The 18,231-nt window shown below is 42.0% G+C and overlaps 1 protein-coding gene across 5 annotated transcripts in view; it reads right to left on the bottom strand.

The window, feature by feature from the left end:
- The window catches only part of LOC143987271 (calpain-13-like), a 175,187-nt gene that overhangs the window by 11,560 nt on the left and 145,396 nt on the right, over positions 1 to 18,231 (bottom strand). For all 5 annotated transcript variants that reach the window (XM_077485884.1, XM_077485886.1, XM_077485882.1 and 2 more), the window contains 2 exons: positions 18,117 to 18,195; positions 12,912 to 13,028 (listed from right to left, as the gene is read on the bottom strand). In XM_077485884.1, coding sequence (XP_077342010.1) covers positions 12,912 to 13,028; positions 18,117 to 18,195 — 196 coding nt within the window. The remainder of the gene's footprint in view (positions 1 to 12,911; positions 13,029 to 18,116; positions 18,196 to 18,231) is intronic.

The following is an 18,231-nucleotide window of genomic DNA, read 5'->3' as shown; positions in this document are numbered from 1 at the left end:
AGTCCAGGCATGTGGGCATATCCCAACCATATGGTCGCGATCTTTCCCCAAGCCTGGACCCGCTCTGTGACATCAGCCGACAGGAGGCTTCAGCCCGCTGTCTGCTGAAAACTGGTCACAGGTGTGCAGAACAGACTGCACTCCTGTGATCCATAGAAGAAGTCAGCTATACAAACTTTGGCTGTACTTCTCCTTTAAGTAAATACAACAGGAAACCTAGCACAAGAGAAACTGAGGCTGTTATCACTAAACTCTCCTGAAAAATGCTAGATTTCTGGCTACTGTGCTAAACCCCTGGCTTAAAAACAAAAGGGGGGAAGAAAGTACATAGGTCTGGTGCAGTAAACCACTTTAAAATGAAAATATTATTGCACTTACATTTACCATGAGGTAGGGCACTTTGTACAAAGCCACCATTAGGGGGAAACAGGGGGTGCCAACACCGTGGCCAAGGGTGCAGCAAAATGACAGCTCAGTCCTCTTATTACACCTCCGGATTGCTGACAGATTAGGAGCAAAGATGGTGCTTACCTGTGCCTGAAGGGAAACCCACACCAGGGCTTTCTGCTGACAGCAGCAGGAGTCCAGTGTGTGCAGTACAGTACAGAGTGCTATGGAGCATGCAAGTGGTAACCAAAACAGATGATGCTGTTTAATGAGAATGTCTCTGGTCGGCGTATGAAGTTAATTAACCTTTCCTATGCTGGGAAGAACATGGATAGATATAGAAGTACATGTAACATGAAAACTGAGTTGGATTAAAATTATTAAATAAAAATGAGAACTAAAGTAATGAATTAATATTTTTCTTGTGTAGCACCCTCTACCAATAGGTAGGTGCTAGTAATAGGATTTTTACTAGGAGACTGTCAGAACAGGCAAATTTAGCCAGGCCTATGCTGCAAGCTAGGCCTGACTGTTTTGATCTGAGGGGCTGGGAGTGGTCAGAGTAGCAGTGGGTGGGGCTACCTGTGCTCTAGTTCTGAGGCGCCTCCCCTGCTTCCAGGGGAGAATATTCTGGAAGAGGGGCAAGGCCTGGAACTGGAGTGGCAGGCAGCTCATGTGGGGGCCCTGACCAATCCCCAACTGGTATTGGCAGGGGGCGGGCCTCCTATATAAACTGAGGTAACATGCCACTGAGGGGGGAGTTTTCAGCTGAGTGAAGTGGAGGATGGATACTAGACAGCAGCAGGAGGGCACCCCCATCTGGGGGGGGGTGCACTGATCGCAGGAGGAGGCCCGGGAGAGCTGTGAAGGAACTTTGCCTTTACACGGTCATTGGCAATGTCTTTATCATCACAAGGTCGTTGATAAAGAACTTCTGGAGCAGAGGGGCAGGTGAAGCTGTCGGCCATGCCCCTGTTGAAGCAAGTTATTGTGAAACATGTGGGGTACATAGCCTACAGGTGAGATCTTCCACGCTTCTAAACAATAGTCTTGTTTTTTCTTGTACCCCTCTTCATCGTTGGCTTGTACTTGCATGTATTTTTATTTATTTTATTTTTTGTTTTAATAAAATAACTTTTTATCGGATTAATCTGCTCTATGAGGAGGCCTTCTGTTTTTTCTCTTTATTTTTTATGCTACTTTTTTGGTGTGAATATTTTTCACTTCTTTGGAGTCTAAGCCGATGGTATTCCACATTGGACATCCTGATTGTAGAAAGTACGGAGGACGGTTTGGTGGAGCTGAAGTTTACACCATCCCCATGGGAGGACTGCTGTTGGTTGCAGCTTGATGCCTGAATGACTCACCACTAAGGTGTATGGGTCCACACCTTCGGGTAAGAGTACCCATTACCTTTTTTTCTATATACCCGGTGTGTTGTAGTACCTGTATGAAGAGACTCTAAGGGAGGTCGTGTTGATGGTGTCTTCATTGTTCCACTCTTTTAACACTGGATGTTGGGCATTGCTGTTAGCTCTGGTTATTCCCTACTTAGAAGGAATCATCTATTGTTAAAGGGACGATTGTTTTTTTAATTTTTGGTTTTAGGCCATGGTCATTATATAGCCATCTTATATATAACTTTTTGATTCATGCGTTATGGTTCACATGGATTTTGTTACTTGCTTATATATACACAGTGTATCTTTTCTCCTTGTTTATATTTAAGCCTAGCTTATGTTACGCCACTTATTTGCATTTTTTCACTTCACATTTTGTTCACCACTTGGTGATCTTTTGTCAATTTGAGCGCTGCATTGTTAGTTTAATATTTTTTATGTAATTGTATCATTGTTAATGCTGGCTGCTACATTTATGTTTTTATGGTAGTGCAATTATAATTACATTTGGTCTACATAAAGATGGCCTAGGCTATAAGAAGATTGGCAAGACCCTGAAACTAAGCTGTAGCATGATGGCCAAAACCATACAGCGTTTTAACAGGGCAGGTTCAAGTCAGAACAGACCTCGCCATGGTCGAACAAAGAAGTTGAGTGCATGTGCCCAGCGTCATATCCAGTGGTTGTCTTTGGGAAATAGACGTATAAGTGCTGCCAGGATTGCTGCAGAGGTTGAAGGGGCAGTCTGTCAGCCCGTTAGTGCTCAAACTATATGCCAGACACTGCATTAAATTGGTCTGCATGGCTCTTGTCCCAGAAGGAAGCCTCTTTTAAAAATGATGCACAAGAAAGATCACAAACGGTTTGCTGAAGACAAGCAGACTAAGGACATGGATTACTGGAACCATGTCCTGTGGTCTGATGAGACCAAGATAAACTTATTTGGCTCAGATGGTGTCAAGCGTGTATGGCAGCAACAGATGAGGAGTACAAAGACAAGTGTGTCTTGCTTACAGTCAAGCATGGTGGTGGGAGTGTCATGGTCTGGGGCTGCATGAGTGCTGCCAGCACTGGAGAGCTACAGTTCATTGAGGAAACCATGAATGCTAACACGTACTGTGACATACTGAAGAGCATGATCCCCTCCCTTTGGAGACTGGGCTGCAGGCCAGTATTACAACATGATAATGACCACTGTCTTGCTAAAGAAGTGGAGGGTAAAGGTGATGGACTGGCCAAGCCGGCTTCAGACCTAAACCCTATTGAGCATCTGTGGGGCATCCTCAAACGGAAGGTGGAGGAGTGCAAGTTCTCTAACATCCACCAACTCCGTGATGTCATCATGGAGGAGTGGAAGAGGACTCCAGTGGCAACCTGTGAAGCTCTGGTGAAATCCAAGCCCAAGAGGGTTAAGGAAGTGCTGGGAAATAATGGTGGCCACACAAAATATTGACACTTTGGGCCCAATTTGGACATTTTCACTTAGGAGTGTAGAAACTTTTGTTGCCAGTGGTTTCGATATTAATGGCTGTGTGTTGAGTTATTTTGACAGAGAATTGACACTGTTATACAAGCTGTACACTCACTACTTTACATTATAGCAAAGTGTCATTTCTTCCTTGTTGTCACATGAAAAGATACATATTTTTGTATCAACAGATATATAAGATGAATTACATAAATCTAAGAGGATTTAACATGTATATTTTAAAATTAATGTAGAATAAGCTATCTTTGTGTGTGTGAAAAACTGATTTCTATTTCACTGGTAATTGATGCTAAACATTATGTGTATGAGGCAAAGTAATCCTTACAAATGGCCTGTAGATGGCAACAAGTGACCAACTATTTTTATACAGGCATAGCCCACTTTTAAAGCGGGAGTCCACCGGGACTCCGCGTTTTTTTTTTTTTTTTAAAAGCCAGCAGCTACAAATACTGCAGCTGCTGACTTTTAAAATAGTGACACTTACCTGTCCAGCGCGCCCGCGATGTCGGCACCCGAAGCCGATCGCTAGGTCGTCTGTCGGGTCCTGCCGCCGCCATCTTGGGTATGGGCATCAGGAAATGGAGCCTTTCGGCTTAATTTCCCGGTTCCCTACTGCGCATGCGCGAGCCGCGCGGCGCAATCCAGACGGTCCCCGCTGCCTCTGGGAACTGTGTGTTTCCCAGCAGGCAGCGGGGCACTTGCGCAAAGGGGCGTAATCTACGCCCCTTTCCGCAGACAGCTATCCCGGAAGTGGGTGCAGTTACCTGGATTATCCAGGTAACTGCACCCCCCTCCCCCCTGAAAGGTGCCAATTGTGGCGCCGGAGGGGGGGGGGATTCCGATGAGCGGAAGGTCCGCTTTAGGGTGGACCTCCGCTTTAAGTACACAATGGGGTTTATTTACTAAAACTGGAAAGTGCAAAATCAGGCTCACTTCTGCATAGAAACCAATGAGCTTCTAATCCCAGCTTGTTCAAATAAGCTTTGGTAATAAAACCTGGAAGCTCATTGGTTTCTATACAGAAGCAGAGCCTGATTTTGCACTTTCCAGCTTTAGTAAATAAACCCCATTGTGTACTTAAAAGTGGGGTATGCCTGTATACACATTGGGGTTGATTCACTAAAAGCAAATAGACTGTGCACTTTGCAAGTGCAGTTGCGTTAGAGCTTAGTAAATTATGTAAAGCTTCACCGTTCAAATAATACCCAATCACATGCAAGGAACATTAAAAAAACAGCTTTTTTTCTTGCACATGATTGGATAATGGAAGTCAGCAGAGTTTCCACTCATTTGGAAGGCTCTGGAGCAACTGCACTTGCAAGGGGCACCGTCTATTTGCAAAGGGCACCGTCTATTTGCCTTTATTGAATCAACACTATTGATGTAACAAAAGTTATTTTATAACTATGCTTTGTTAATAATTCCTTCTTGAAGGAGAAAGGCTGTTAAAAAAAAAACATACATTATTGATAAAAGAAAAAATTAAATACTCTTCTCAATGTTTCAGCATTGGTCTGATGCTGCACCTGTCTGCCGCTGGCTCTAAGCTCAGGAACTGAGAAATCAGGTCACCATTGATCACTCAGTTCTCAGTCAGCTCTGAGCAGAGAGCAGTGACTGTCAGTAGAGAGCTCTGGCATGAAGTTAACTTTAAGCGAAGGCAAACACCTTATTTTCTCCAGTCTTTTCTGAGCTGTAGCTAAAAAAAAAATAAGACTAAAGAAAAAAAATAAGCTAGCTAGTAGATGCCATTGGTGTTACATATTATTTGAAGGCCACAGTCATACATTCCTCTTCCTCAAAACCTAAGCTGTCTTGAACCTATCCCTTGGGATCACATCACCATGCAGTCTTGGCTCAGAATAATACAAACTGAATGGCGCTCACAGGTTATACCGTTCAGTGCAGCAGTAAGGACCGCACAACCCAATGCCAGGGGAGAAGAGGAAGGATTCCTGATGCCATCAGACCAGCCAAAAGACTCTTATATATATTTTTAATAAATATTTATTATATAATAAATCTTTATTATATTTATTATATATATATATATATTGGGACACCTGCCTTTACACGCACATAAACTTTAAGGGTACCACAGTCTTAGTCCATAGGGTTAAATATTGCGTTGGCCCACCCTGTGCAGCTACAACAGCTTCAACTCTTCTGAGAACCCCACACAATAACCCCCCCCCCTCCACCAAATGATTTGGACCAGTGAACAAAGCAAGGTCCATAAAGACATGGATGAGCGAGTTTGGGGTGGAGGAACTTGACTGACCTGCACCCGATAGGTCATGAAGACTGCAAGCCAGCCCTTCTCGTCCACATCAGTGCCTGACCTCACAAATATGCTTCTGGAAGAGTGGCCAAAACATTCCCATAGACATTCTTAAACCTTGTGGACAGCTTTCTTAGAAGAGTTGAAGCTGGTATAGCTGCAAAGGGTGGGCGAACTCAATATTGAACCCTACAGACTAAGACTGGGATGCCATTAAAGTTCATGTGCATGTAAAGACAGGCGTCCTAATACTTATGGTAATATAGTGTATCTTTACAACAGGAAGAGAAACTGATTATTAGCAGATTGTCAATTCTCCTGATTTAATCATCACTAATAAATGTTACATTTATAACTACAGTAAAAATTCACAAGATAAAAATTACTATCCCATTTAAAAAATAAATAAAATAAAAAAGTGATTTTGTTGCAATATTCAATTTTAATCTTTTCCCCGCAGTACTTCTTTTGCACCACAAGATGTCCTCAACACACTTTTTATGAGCCTGGGTTGTCCTGAAACCTTTTTTCCTGTTCAAAAGAAATTGTTTCCCTTATAATGTCAACTCTCACACTGACCAGGAGAGTTTGAGGGTCTGCTTTCATTATCAGCACTTTCAGTGTTTTATTAAGAAAAGCCTCATTTAACAATGAATTCAAGAAGCAATCTTTCAAAAATGAAACTGTTGCATAGGATGCTTCTAATTTGACTTTCAGCACTGTGCAGACCTATGGGAATAACATTGAGCCAATCTCACAATGGGCAAGTATTCACATTTTGCAAAAGTGTAATTCTACTTTAAAGGATACAAAAATTAACAGCCCATAAACAGATAAAACAACAAAAACAGCTTTTGCTGCAATATTTAGTCCCAATGCAGAGATCCCATACAGTACTATTTTTCTACCACTAGATGTCCTCAGTCTGCTGGTCAGCATCATTCATCCAAATTCCTCTGAGCCCATGTACAGCACACACTCTCATGCTTTGCTGTACATGTACTGTGAGAGCTTGATACCAGGTCAAACTAATGTACAGTAAAACCTTGGTTTGAGAGTAACTTGGTTTCAGAGCGTTTTGCAAGACAAGCAAATTTTTTAAATACATTTTGACTTGATATACAAGTGATGTCTTGATATTACAAGTATTGTTATGTCACAACTGAGTATAAAAGAGAAGAGAGGCGCCTCTAAGTGTAGCAATATGGTTACATTTAATGAAGGTACGACATTTAGAAACTTACATGGTTGATGATTAAAACAGACATATCTAAGTATGCAGGCATCTGGGATAAAGCTGTCCACATAGACCATCCTCCACATCATCATCATCCATCCCATGCTGTGCTCCATGAGCGCTGGAAGCCTCGTTTACTGGGTAGTCTTGCCGGTTACGATTGCAGACTGACAGCAGTGAGAGCCGGCAGTGTGGAGGTTGGTCTATGTGGACAGCTTTACCCTGGATGCCTGCATACTTAGATGTACAGTTTTAATTTTCAACCATGTGAGTTGTTATATATTGGACCTTCATTAATTGTAACCATATTGCTACACTTAGAGGCGCCTCTCGTCTCTTTTATACACTGTAGCTCCTGCTGGAATTTGTTTCCAATCCCCTTGCGGAGGCTGCTATTTGTAAATATACATGTTATGGGTACACAACCTATCACATTGCTATAATCTTTTTATATGGACTATAAAGAGAAAGACCTACCCTGTTTCCCCGAAAATAAGACCTAGTGTGATTGTCGGTGATGGCTGCAATATAAGCCCTACCCCCCCCCAAATAAGCCCTACCCAGTTTCCCCAAAAATAAGCCCTACCCTGAAAATAAGACCTACAAAGACTTTAATTAGGGCTTATTTGGGGGGTAGGGCTTATATTGCAGCCATCACCAACAATCACGCTAGGTCTTATTTTGTGGGAAACAGGGTATGAATAAATGGTTGTGGAACGGATAACCTGAGTTTCCATTATTTCTTATGGGGAAATTCACTTTGATATACAAGTGCTTTGGATTTCACGCATGTTTCCGGAACTAATAATGCTCGCAATCCAAGGTTTTACTTTACTTACACTGCATGTATTTAAAGTGGAAGTCCAGTCAAAACCTCACTTTGCTTAAACCTGCTCACACCCCCATTTTAAGCCCCAATTAGCGGACCTCCAGCTGTTGCAAACTACAAGTCCCATCATGCCTCTGCCTCTGGGTATGACACCCAGAGGCAGAGGCATGATGGGACTTGTAGGCAGCTTGTGGCTGTCAGAGTCTTGCTTTGCATCATGGGACTTGTAGTACTGCAACAGCTGGAGGTCCGCTAATTGCATATCCCTGCTGTAGAGGAAAGATGTGTATATTTACCTATTCCCTGAGTGCTCCAGTGCAGTCACATGATCGACTCCCAGTGCAAGCCTTCACGTGGGAGGGAGGGATAGCTGGCAATGCATGCCCCACAGTAGAGCTGCACGATACTGCCCAAAATGAGAATCACAATTTTTTCGCTTAGAATAAAAAGATCACGATTCTCGCGACATAAAATCTTTCGCATTATAAAAAAAAATAAAAAATGGGCTAACTTTACTGGTTATTTTTTTTTTTTTATTATTCATTAAAGTAATTTTTTAGAAAAAAATTGCATTTGAAAGGCCGCTGCGCAAATACAACGTGACATAAAAATATTGCAACAACCACCATTTTATTCTATAAAAAAAAAAATATATATATATATATACATATATATAATTATGTTTGGAGGTTCTAAGTAATTTTGACAAATGTCAGAAAAAGGTTTAGTGTTAGTGTTTAAGTGGTTAAACTTTCTTCATTTACACAAAGTCTATTCCATTGATAAATTGTTACAATGTTTATACTTAAGTTCAACTGATAAAGAATGTTTTGATTCTTGGCAGACTGCCCAGTTTTTTTCTTCCTTTCTTTTGATGGCTGTGGCTTCAGAAGAACAGAGAGAATTCTTTGCATAGAAAGAATTGTGAAACACTTTAGTCAAGATCACGATAACGATTCTTGACGATTAATTTTGCAGCTCTACCCCACAGTAAGTCCATGGGTGACATCGCTGCCCAGGCATTGCTGCCCTTGTCACTGTTTTCTTCTCTCCCTTGAAGCAAGCTGCTGGGCAGATCATGTGGCCATACTGCAATGCCCTTAGGCTCCATGCACACTGAAGCTGATAAACTGCAGTTTATTGGAGTTTGGGCGTTTTTTGTAAAAGCCCATAAACTCCACTCTATGTTAGCCTATGTGTCCATGCACACATGGACGTTTTTCAGCTTTAATGAGCAGTGGAGTTTATGGGCTTTTTTCTGAACGCCAGAAATTCGCGTTCAAAGTGCCGTTTTTCAGCGCCAAAAAACGACAAACGCTGATAAACGCTCATAAACGCTTGTAAACGCTCATAAACGCTCGTTCATTAGTGTTCGGCATTCTATTTTTCAATGCATTGTGGGATTTTTGGAGTGTCCTCTGTGTATTTTTATAAAAAACGCCCATTAACGCTAACGCTGTAAAACGCTCATAAACGCTCATAAACGCTAGTATAAAACGCTGTTAAAAGCAGGTTTTTCAACCAGCGTTTTCTGCCAGCAATCTGGCGTCCAGAGATAGCTTTTTTTGAGCTTCAGTGTACATGGAGCCTTACAGTTTGCCCATACAGTTTTCCCTTTCAGCAGAGGTTCGGCAATCTATGGCCCGCAGGCCACACGGCCCGCCGCCGCTAAATGTCCGGTCTGTCAGTGTACATAATGAATTCACGCACACCCAGCCTGTGGACATTTTAACCCCTTCACTCTGACCATACCCAAATATGCATGCAGCTGCACGCATCACCCTGGTACTGTTATTTAGAGCTGGCGGTCAACTTTCTTGGTATATCAACCGAGCGGGTTAAAAGCCGCTTGGCTGTTATCCCAAGCATCGAGAGGGGATGTCCACCCCTCCCCGCCTGGGCTATCAAATCCTATCAGGAGGCCCGATCGACCAGCCGGAACGTTTGCTGGCAAGCCGGAGACCTGAATGAAGCCGGAATCAGCTTTGATCGGACCTCTGATCTAGTAACCCAGAAGCAATGTCATGACATCACTTCCGGTTTACAGAAGACTTAAAGGCACCAAATTTAAAAAAAATACAGCAATCAAAGCAGCTAAACTTGGCGTTTTGAATGCTTAAGTGTGCAAAGGAGGACCTTATAGACCCCCGATCCCTCCATAAAGAGTACATGTCACTGTCTATTACTGTCACAAGGGATGTTTACATTCCTTCTGACAGCAATAAAGGTGATCAGAAATTTTTGTTTTTCAAAGGGACAGTGTAAAAATTAAAAAACAAAATAAATATGAAAAAAAACACTTTAAGACCGGGCCTCTTTTTTAGATGTGATGTTTACAAGTTAAAAATATTTTTCTTTGCTAGAAAATTACTTAGAACCCCCAAAACATTATATATTTTTTTAACATCCTAGAGAATAAAATGGTGATCGTTGCAATACTTTCTGTCACACCGTATTTGCGCAGCGGTCTTACAAGCACACTTTTTTTTTTTTTTTTAAATACACTTTTTTGAATTAAAAATTAAGACAACAGTAAAGTTAGCCCATTTTTTTTATACTTTTTTTTATACTGTGAAAGATAATATTATTCCGAGTAAATTGATACCCAACATGTCACACTTCAAAATTGCACCCGCTCGTGGAATGGCGACAAACTTTTACCCTTAAAAACCTTCATAGGCGACATTTTAAAAATTCTACCGGTTGCATGTTTTGTGTTACAGAGGAGGTCTAGGGCTACCCTGTTTCCCCTAAAATAAGACCTAGTGTGATTGTCGGTGTTGGCTGCAATATAAGCCCTACCACCCAAATAAGCCCTACTCTGTTTCCTCAAAAATAAGCCCTACCCTGAAAAGAAGACCTACAAGGACTTTAACTAGGGCTTATTTGGGGGTAGGGCTTTTATTGCAGCTATCACCGACAATCACACTAGGTCTTATTTTAGGGGAAACAGGGTAGAATTATTGCTCTCTCTCTACCGATCGCGACAATACCTCATATGTGTGGTTTTAATACTGCTTTCATATGCGGGCACTACTCACATATGCGTTTGCTTCTGCACGGGAGCTCGTCGGGACAGGGCGCGTTTAAAAAAAAAAAAATCTTATTTATTTTACCTTTTATTTTTTATACTGTTTTTTTTTTTTTTTTAATGTGACATTTTTATTCCTATTACAAGGAATGTAAACATCCCTTGTGATAGAAAAAAAGCATGACAGGACCTCTTAAATATGAGATCTGGGGCCAAAAAGACCTCAGATCTCATATTTACACTAAAATGCTATAAAAAAAATAAAAAAATGTGTCATTTAAAAAAATAAAATTGTCCTTTAAGAGCTATGGGCGGAAGTGACGTTCTGGCGTCTCTTCCGCCCTGCAGTGTCATGGAGACGGGTGGGGGCCATCTTCCCCTCATTCGTCTCCGTGTCAGCCCAGGGCACTGGATCGCGGCGGTAGGGGGGGCCCCTTTCCCTCCGCCGATAAAAGTGATCTCGCTGTGAATTCGCTGCAGAGACCACTTTTATCTTGCACCGGACTGACGGCCGAACACGGGGATACCAGAGTTATGGCAGCAATTGAAATCAATGGGCTGCCCTATGCGTGTCTCAGGAAAAACGCGCCACAAAACGTGCGCTCCCACTATGCTAGATGTGAATGGAGCCTGCAAGTGAAATTGCTGCGTTAACACAAGAACTATGAGGCTCCATTCACATCTGTGTGTGTCCTTGCATTTCAGAAATTTGCTGCACCGCTCTAAAAAAAAAGTCCCAAAGCTGCTTTGGGGAAATTGTAGGGGAGCTCAATCAGGTGGATGGGCTGCCCTATGTGTGATGAGTGAAAATGATCCTTCGCTTTAGGGGTAACACCAAAGAAAGACACAAGACACAGTCATTCAATAGAGGGTTAGAGGATAAGGGGGAGTTCAGGCACCTAGTAATTGCGGGTTAGAGGTATCAGTCAGATCCAGAGGACAAACAGCTCCACAGACTGGATCCAGCAATCACCGGATAGGCCACTCTCACTTGACCTAGCAGCCGATGAGATGCGCAACAAAGTCTCTGCCACAGACTTGTTAATCAAACTTAAAGATTCTTGAGAGTTATTAGAAAGAACTACCATACATACCAGATTCTTTCAGCTGACCCGGTGATACTGTAAGGATATTGATCTGGGTTGCATCCTCAAACTGAGTTTCCAGGCTCCTCCAAAGACACCAGCCTTGCGCTCAGTCCTCCACTGGAAAGTTCTCCCCTGGATCCTCCAGCTTTCCTTGGCTTCTCCCCGCAGGCGAGACAGCACAGGGCCACCGCTGGATCAGTAGGCCCCAAGACATTCTTGGGCCCACACTCTCAGCTGTGAAGCCTCGGGCCAGCCAGCCCAGAGGCGCAAGACCATGCGACACAGACCCCAGGCCAGGAGGGCCCTGGGGTTGGGATCACGGACCCCGGAAAACGAACCCAGAAAAATGGCACCGGTACCTTAAATACCCTCTGCAAGAATGCACAGCAGGGAAACCACACCCACTCAACGATTTCCGAGCAAGAGGCGATAATCATTGCATCCAGTCTGCTGCTGTTCCACAGCCACCAACGGTGACAGCGACACCTACGGTCAGATGGGAATCAGTGCAACCCAACTGGACTGGTACAGAAACCAGAACTTTTAGAGAAATTATTCTGAGCCAAACTACAGCCTCAGACAATTAAATTGAAAAAAACAAACAATAGTGTCTGCTCATCAGGAGCAGGGCGCAACAGGTGGATAAAGCAGGGTGAATGAATGAATGAATGAAATACTTGTATAGCGCACAATGCGAACTGAATCGCCTCTAGGCAGGGTGTGTGCTAATGAGGTCAGCTGGTCAACTCTTTTCTGTGTCATGACCTAAAGTCTGATCAGGAAGTAAGGCATTGCTAATGGAAACGGTTGGAAACATGGATGAGGATAAATCAAGTGTCTGTAAATTTTATGGAAAGCTTTGATATTTTTGCAAAAAAAGTACATTAATGCTATATTGGTGTATAGGGGAGCTGGAATTTCTAAAAAAAAAGGTGCACAATGGTGAACCTATCCTTTAAGCTTAGATGCACTGGACTTCCACTTTAAGAAAAATACATGAAATTGTGTTTCTGATTACAGAGCTGCAATCATTTTTGTCTCTTATATAGAGTTCAGCTTTAATGACAATTCTAGGACAAAGCCCTGCACTGTCCCTGTCTGATTCTCTAGGCAGGTCTGTCACTGACACTCTGCAGTGCTTTTATCATCATCTTAATGGTATAACTTACTTGACACAGTTTCCAGACGGATCATGCAGCACACAAAGTCCGCAAAGGTCAACTTTTTGGAATAGTTTCCGTATCTTAAAAGCATTATATTCATGACGGCATCACTGACTGGGAGACCTGTGCAAGAAGGCAAGCAGAAGAAAGTAAGGTTTCTATTTAAAAAGAACCTGTTACTTAATGTGTTACTTAATGTGAATGAACCCTAAGGGCTCGTTCACACTACAATGTATGTGTCTGCGCTGACATGTGCTGCCAATGTGCGTTGCAGTGCATTTTTGCATGTACTACTATGCGTTCTTTACATGCACTGCCGTGCAGGTTTTAATTTGGCTAATGTGCATGAGGGGAAGCTCTGCTGATTTTATCATCCAATCACGTACAAGCAAAAATGCAGTTTTTTTATTTTCCTTGCATGTCCCCCTCAGATCTACAACGACTGCACTTCAAAGTGCACTTGCAGTGCAAATTGGATTTGCCTTTAGTAAATAAACTCCAATGCCCTGTCCATACTCTGAGGTTGATTTACTAAAAGGCAAATGTACTCTACAAGGGTAGTTGCTCCAGAGCTTAGTAAATGAGGTAAAGCTTCACTTTCCAAAGAATACCCAATCATTTGCAAGGAAATAAAAAAATAAAAAAATGTACTTGCACATGATTGGATGATGGAAGTCAGCAGAGATTCTGCTCATTTACTAAGCCCTGGAGCAACTTGTCCATTTGCCTTTAGTAAATCAACACCTTTGCACTCTGCAAGAGCAGCTGTCCCAGAGCTTAGTAAATTAAGTACAGCTTCACTTTGCAAAGAATACCTAATCACGTGCGAGGGGAAAAAAAACAAAAAGAAACCAGCATTTTTGCTTGCACATGATTGGATGATGGAAGTCAACAGAGCTTTTGCTCATGTACTAAGCTCTGAATCAGCTGCTCTTTTAGAGTACGCACCGAAAGTGCACTTGGAAGTGCGGTCGCTCTAAATCTATGGGGTAGATCTGAAATGAGTGTAAGCTCTGCTGATTTTATCATCCAATCATGTGGAAGCTAAAATGCTGTTTTTTATTTTCCTTGCATGTCCCCCCTTGGATCTACAGTGACTTTACTGCCAAGTGCACTTGCATTGCAAAGTGGATTTGCCTTCAGTAAATAACCCCCAGTGTGTTTGCCTTTAGTAAATCAACCCCTATGGATCTGTATTGACCAATGCAATCCAACACATGTGGTGAATGAGCTCTAATGGTTTTATGCATTTTTATATATATATATATCTAGATATAGATCTCTCTCTCTCTATTTTATATATATATATATACATATACATATATATATATATATATATATATATATATATATATATATATATATATATATAATATATACACACACACAATTTTTATATATTATTTTTTAGTATGTAAGAAAGGTATAATATGAATGTTACAGAGCCATGTACAGATATTGCAAATTCTTTTATGACAAATAAAAATCAGTTGTATGTTATACATAAGACACACCTATAGATTTTTTTTTTTCATTAACCAGCTTGGCTTTTTTTATTTACATTTTTTTAATTAACGTTATGCAGAACAAAAAAAAAGGAAAGAAAGGGGTGAGTTTGGGGGTTGGCACAAGGCCAATGATTAGGAGGGGAGGGGGATGGGGTATTAAACAAGAGAAGCATGAAATGTGGAACAAAGTGTCAATTATATAACAATATTAATCAGGCAAAATTCAATTATAGTAGTATTAAAGTCCAAGGCTACTCCAGATATAATATATTGTCCAAATAAAATTCGGGTTGGACACACTGGGATATTATTTTAAGTGACTGTTGTTTTAAAGCAGTGGTCTCCATACTGTACCCTTTGTGATGTGGCACTTTGCCTGCCTATGTGTGGCCCTTGGGGCACAGTTGCTTTCACAGATATGGGGTACTATTCTTGTCACTGACATCCAACAATAAAAAATCATGTATTTGAACCAAAAACCACTAATGGGATTTTGTCAACAACCAAAAAAGTACACACAAAAAAAAATCTAAATAAAAGTTTTTTTTTAAAAAGATACAAAATTCAACATCTTTATTTATACATTATAAAATATCCGCCACACACATTACGCAAGTTAAAAGAAGAACAGTCATTCTTCTTGTGGACACCAATAATGAGCCACTATTCCTCCTACAGACAACAACAATGGGGCACTATTCCTCCCACTGATACCAAAGATGAGGAATTATTTCTCCCACTGATATCAATGGTGGGGCACTATTCCTCCCACAGATACCAACGAGAGGGCACTATTTCTCCCACTGATACCAACGATGGGGCACTATTGATCCCACTAATACCAATGATGGGGCATTATTCCTCCCACTGATACCAACAATGGGGAACGATTCCTCCCACTGATACCAACGATGGGGCACTGTTCCTCCCACTGATACCAACTATGGGGTACTATTCCTCCCATTGATACCAGTGATGGGCACGATTCCCCTCACTGATACCAACGATGGGACACTATTCCTCCCACTGATACCAATGATGGAGCACTATTCCTCCCACTGATACCAATGACGAGGCACTAATTCTCCCAATGATACCAATCAGGGGACACTATTCTTTCCACTGATACCAAAGATGGGGCATTATTCCTCCCACTGATACCAATCATGGGGCACTATTTCTTCCACCAATACCAACGATAGGGCACTATTCCTCTCACTGATATCAACGATGGGGCACAATTCCTCTCACGGACATAAGTGTGGGGGTATTTTTCTTTCCAATAACACCAATGATTGGGCACCATTTCTTTCAATGACACCGATAACGAGGTGTTGTTCATTTTACTGACACCAATGCTGGGGCACTATTTCTCCAACTAATACCAATGATGGGGCACTTTTTCCCCTTTTACTGACCATATGTACATGTATGAACATATGTAATCTTTACTTCCACTAACCACCAAGACTGAGACATTGTCTACTCCCACGTTGGGGCATTTTCTACCCCCACAGGCCAAAGTCAAAGCCTAAGTTTACCTATGAAAGAAATACAAAAGCACCAGGGACATGAATTATCTTTAGTACGATGTGTCCTTTTGCTTCTGTCTTCTAGATCAGTAGATATCTTGCTTCACTGATGCCCCCTTCATCTTCGTCACCATAATCTTCTGGTGTGGCATGGGTTAATAGAGCTGAATTGCTGTCACAAGGTCTTATCAAGAGTGCCCAACTATGCTAACACTTTCCACCCAGCTCCTCTGTTCATAAAAGCTGTACTATATCATCTATGAATGAAACCTGATTTATAAATTATCTGCCTGGCTTCCATTCATAAATGGCATTTCATGGGCACTGGAAGATTAGGATTACTCCTGAACTAGGTAAACTTAGGTAGAAAAAAAAAGCTAACAGGGCACAGAGTGCAGGGACCTAAAGGAGCATCTCTGTTTTTGTCCACCCACCTGTTCTAGGTAGTAACAAGAGCATTCATTTTACCTTTTGCAAAATACTGGGGAGATCTCATTACTGCAGTCAACAGAAGGATGAAGTACTCCAGGGGTTCAGCCTACCAGCATTCATCCAAAATAAAAACAGATTTTTCAATGGAGTTAGCTTTTAATGGCCCGATGACCTCACATGAGTCCTATGCTGAACACCCATCCTATTCCTGAGTCTAATTCTGATGCATTTAAAGCCTGGTACAATGTAGAGGGACAATCTATCAAAGCGGATAATCGTTTTTCTTTGTATAAGTGTAAGTAATATGGTTTGTCAGCTTCTTGGAGGTGATGATCAATCCTTATTTTCCAGATAAGAGATCCGAGAATATGATGATTTACTGACTGGATGGAAATGTAAAGGCTTTATATTCAACACTATCGTCATTTATGTAACCCCTTGCTGCCATTTGGAGGCCACTGCCCTTGTCACAGGTGGAGAAGTGCTTAACAATAGTGTTACTGTTTTGTCTGAACTGAGACACAATTCAGGGGTCTGTTGGGTAGCCAGATAAGTAAGCTGTTGGCAAACAAAAGGTATGGGGAGCTGGGCACTGCCAATGGAGAGCCAGGAACTGCCACAGGGACAAGAGAGACCAGGGCGAACATGCCAAACTGCGCTCCCCCACCCCAGATGTATGAGCATCATGTTTCAGCAACCCCCCCCCCCCCAAAAAAAAATTAGCACTAATTTGTATGCTTACCCCCTAAGCATAAATTCCCTCCCAGTACAAATCCACCCCCTTGCTGAAATCTCCCCTCCTGGCACAATTATGTGCTCCCCCACCCCCCAAATCCTCCCCAGCACAAATGCCCCCCCCCCAAAAAAAATCACCCCACCTAACACAAATTCTCCACACCTAAAATCCCTCCTCCTAGCACAAAGACTCCTCTGCTAATTTCCCCTTCGAGCACAAATACCCCCCAATCACCCCTAATAGCACAAATTCCAACCCCCCCCCCCAACAAAAGTCCCATTGCTAGCACAATTCCCCTCTCCCCTCTAGCATATCACTTCTTCAAGCACAAATTCCCTAAATCCCCCTCCTAGCACAAATCCTCTTCTCCATCCCTACTCCCAACACAACCCCCGCCCAAATCTCCACTCATAGCACACACCCCAAATATCCCCTCCTAGAACAGTTTTAACCCCTTGCCATCCACCAAATTTCACCTCCCAACCCAAATCCCCTAACTCCCAATCTCCTCACAGGAGCCAACCTCACATGATACCACAGTGCCCAGAGCAGCCGTCCCTCCTGCCCACCCTTTTTCCGGCCCTGCATGGGGGACATGTACCAATGCCAATGTTAAAATAAAGAAAAGTAAAGATTAAAAAAAATGGAAACAAATTTAAATAAAGATGAAAAAAAAGAAAGAAAAAAAATATATAAAAAAGACAGAATCTCTCTACAATGAGTTGTCAGCTCTCCTTAACAGCTCCAATGCACATTCACCCACTCTTTAATAAAAGAGGCCTTGGTTATCCATACTTTATACTATTAACACTTGAGACTCAGCTGACCAGGGGCAAAGTCTATACAGTAGGCTTTTCCTTATTTCTGGCAGTGAACCTGCAAAGTTTTCAGCCAAAATTGTGAAATTTCTGAAATCTTGCTTCAAACCCACGGCAGTGGGGAACCTGAACCTCATCCCTATCCAAAAGCATCGGTGACAAATGTTAAGGAATAAGAATTGTACCTAAGTCTTGAACAGCTCGAACAAGTCCATATTTATCAATATATCCAGTCTGGTTCACATCAGTGGACCGGAACATGTCCTGAAAATGTGTTTAAAAAATAATTATTATTGATTT

This window comes from Lithobates pipiens, unplaced genomic scaffold, assembly GCF_037356315.1.
Source record: "Lithobates pipiens isolate NorthernLeopardFrog02 unplaced genomic scaffold, aLitPip1_a1.2 Scaffold_18, whole genome shotgun sequence".
Classification (NCBI taxonomy): domain Eukaryota; kingdom Metazoa; phylum Chordata; class Amphibia; order Anura; family Ranidae; genus Lithobates; species Lithobates pipiens.
This window is presented reverse-complemented; position numbering and strand designations above follow the sequence as displayed.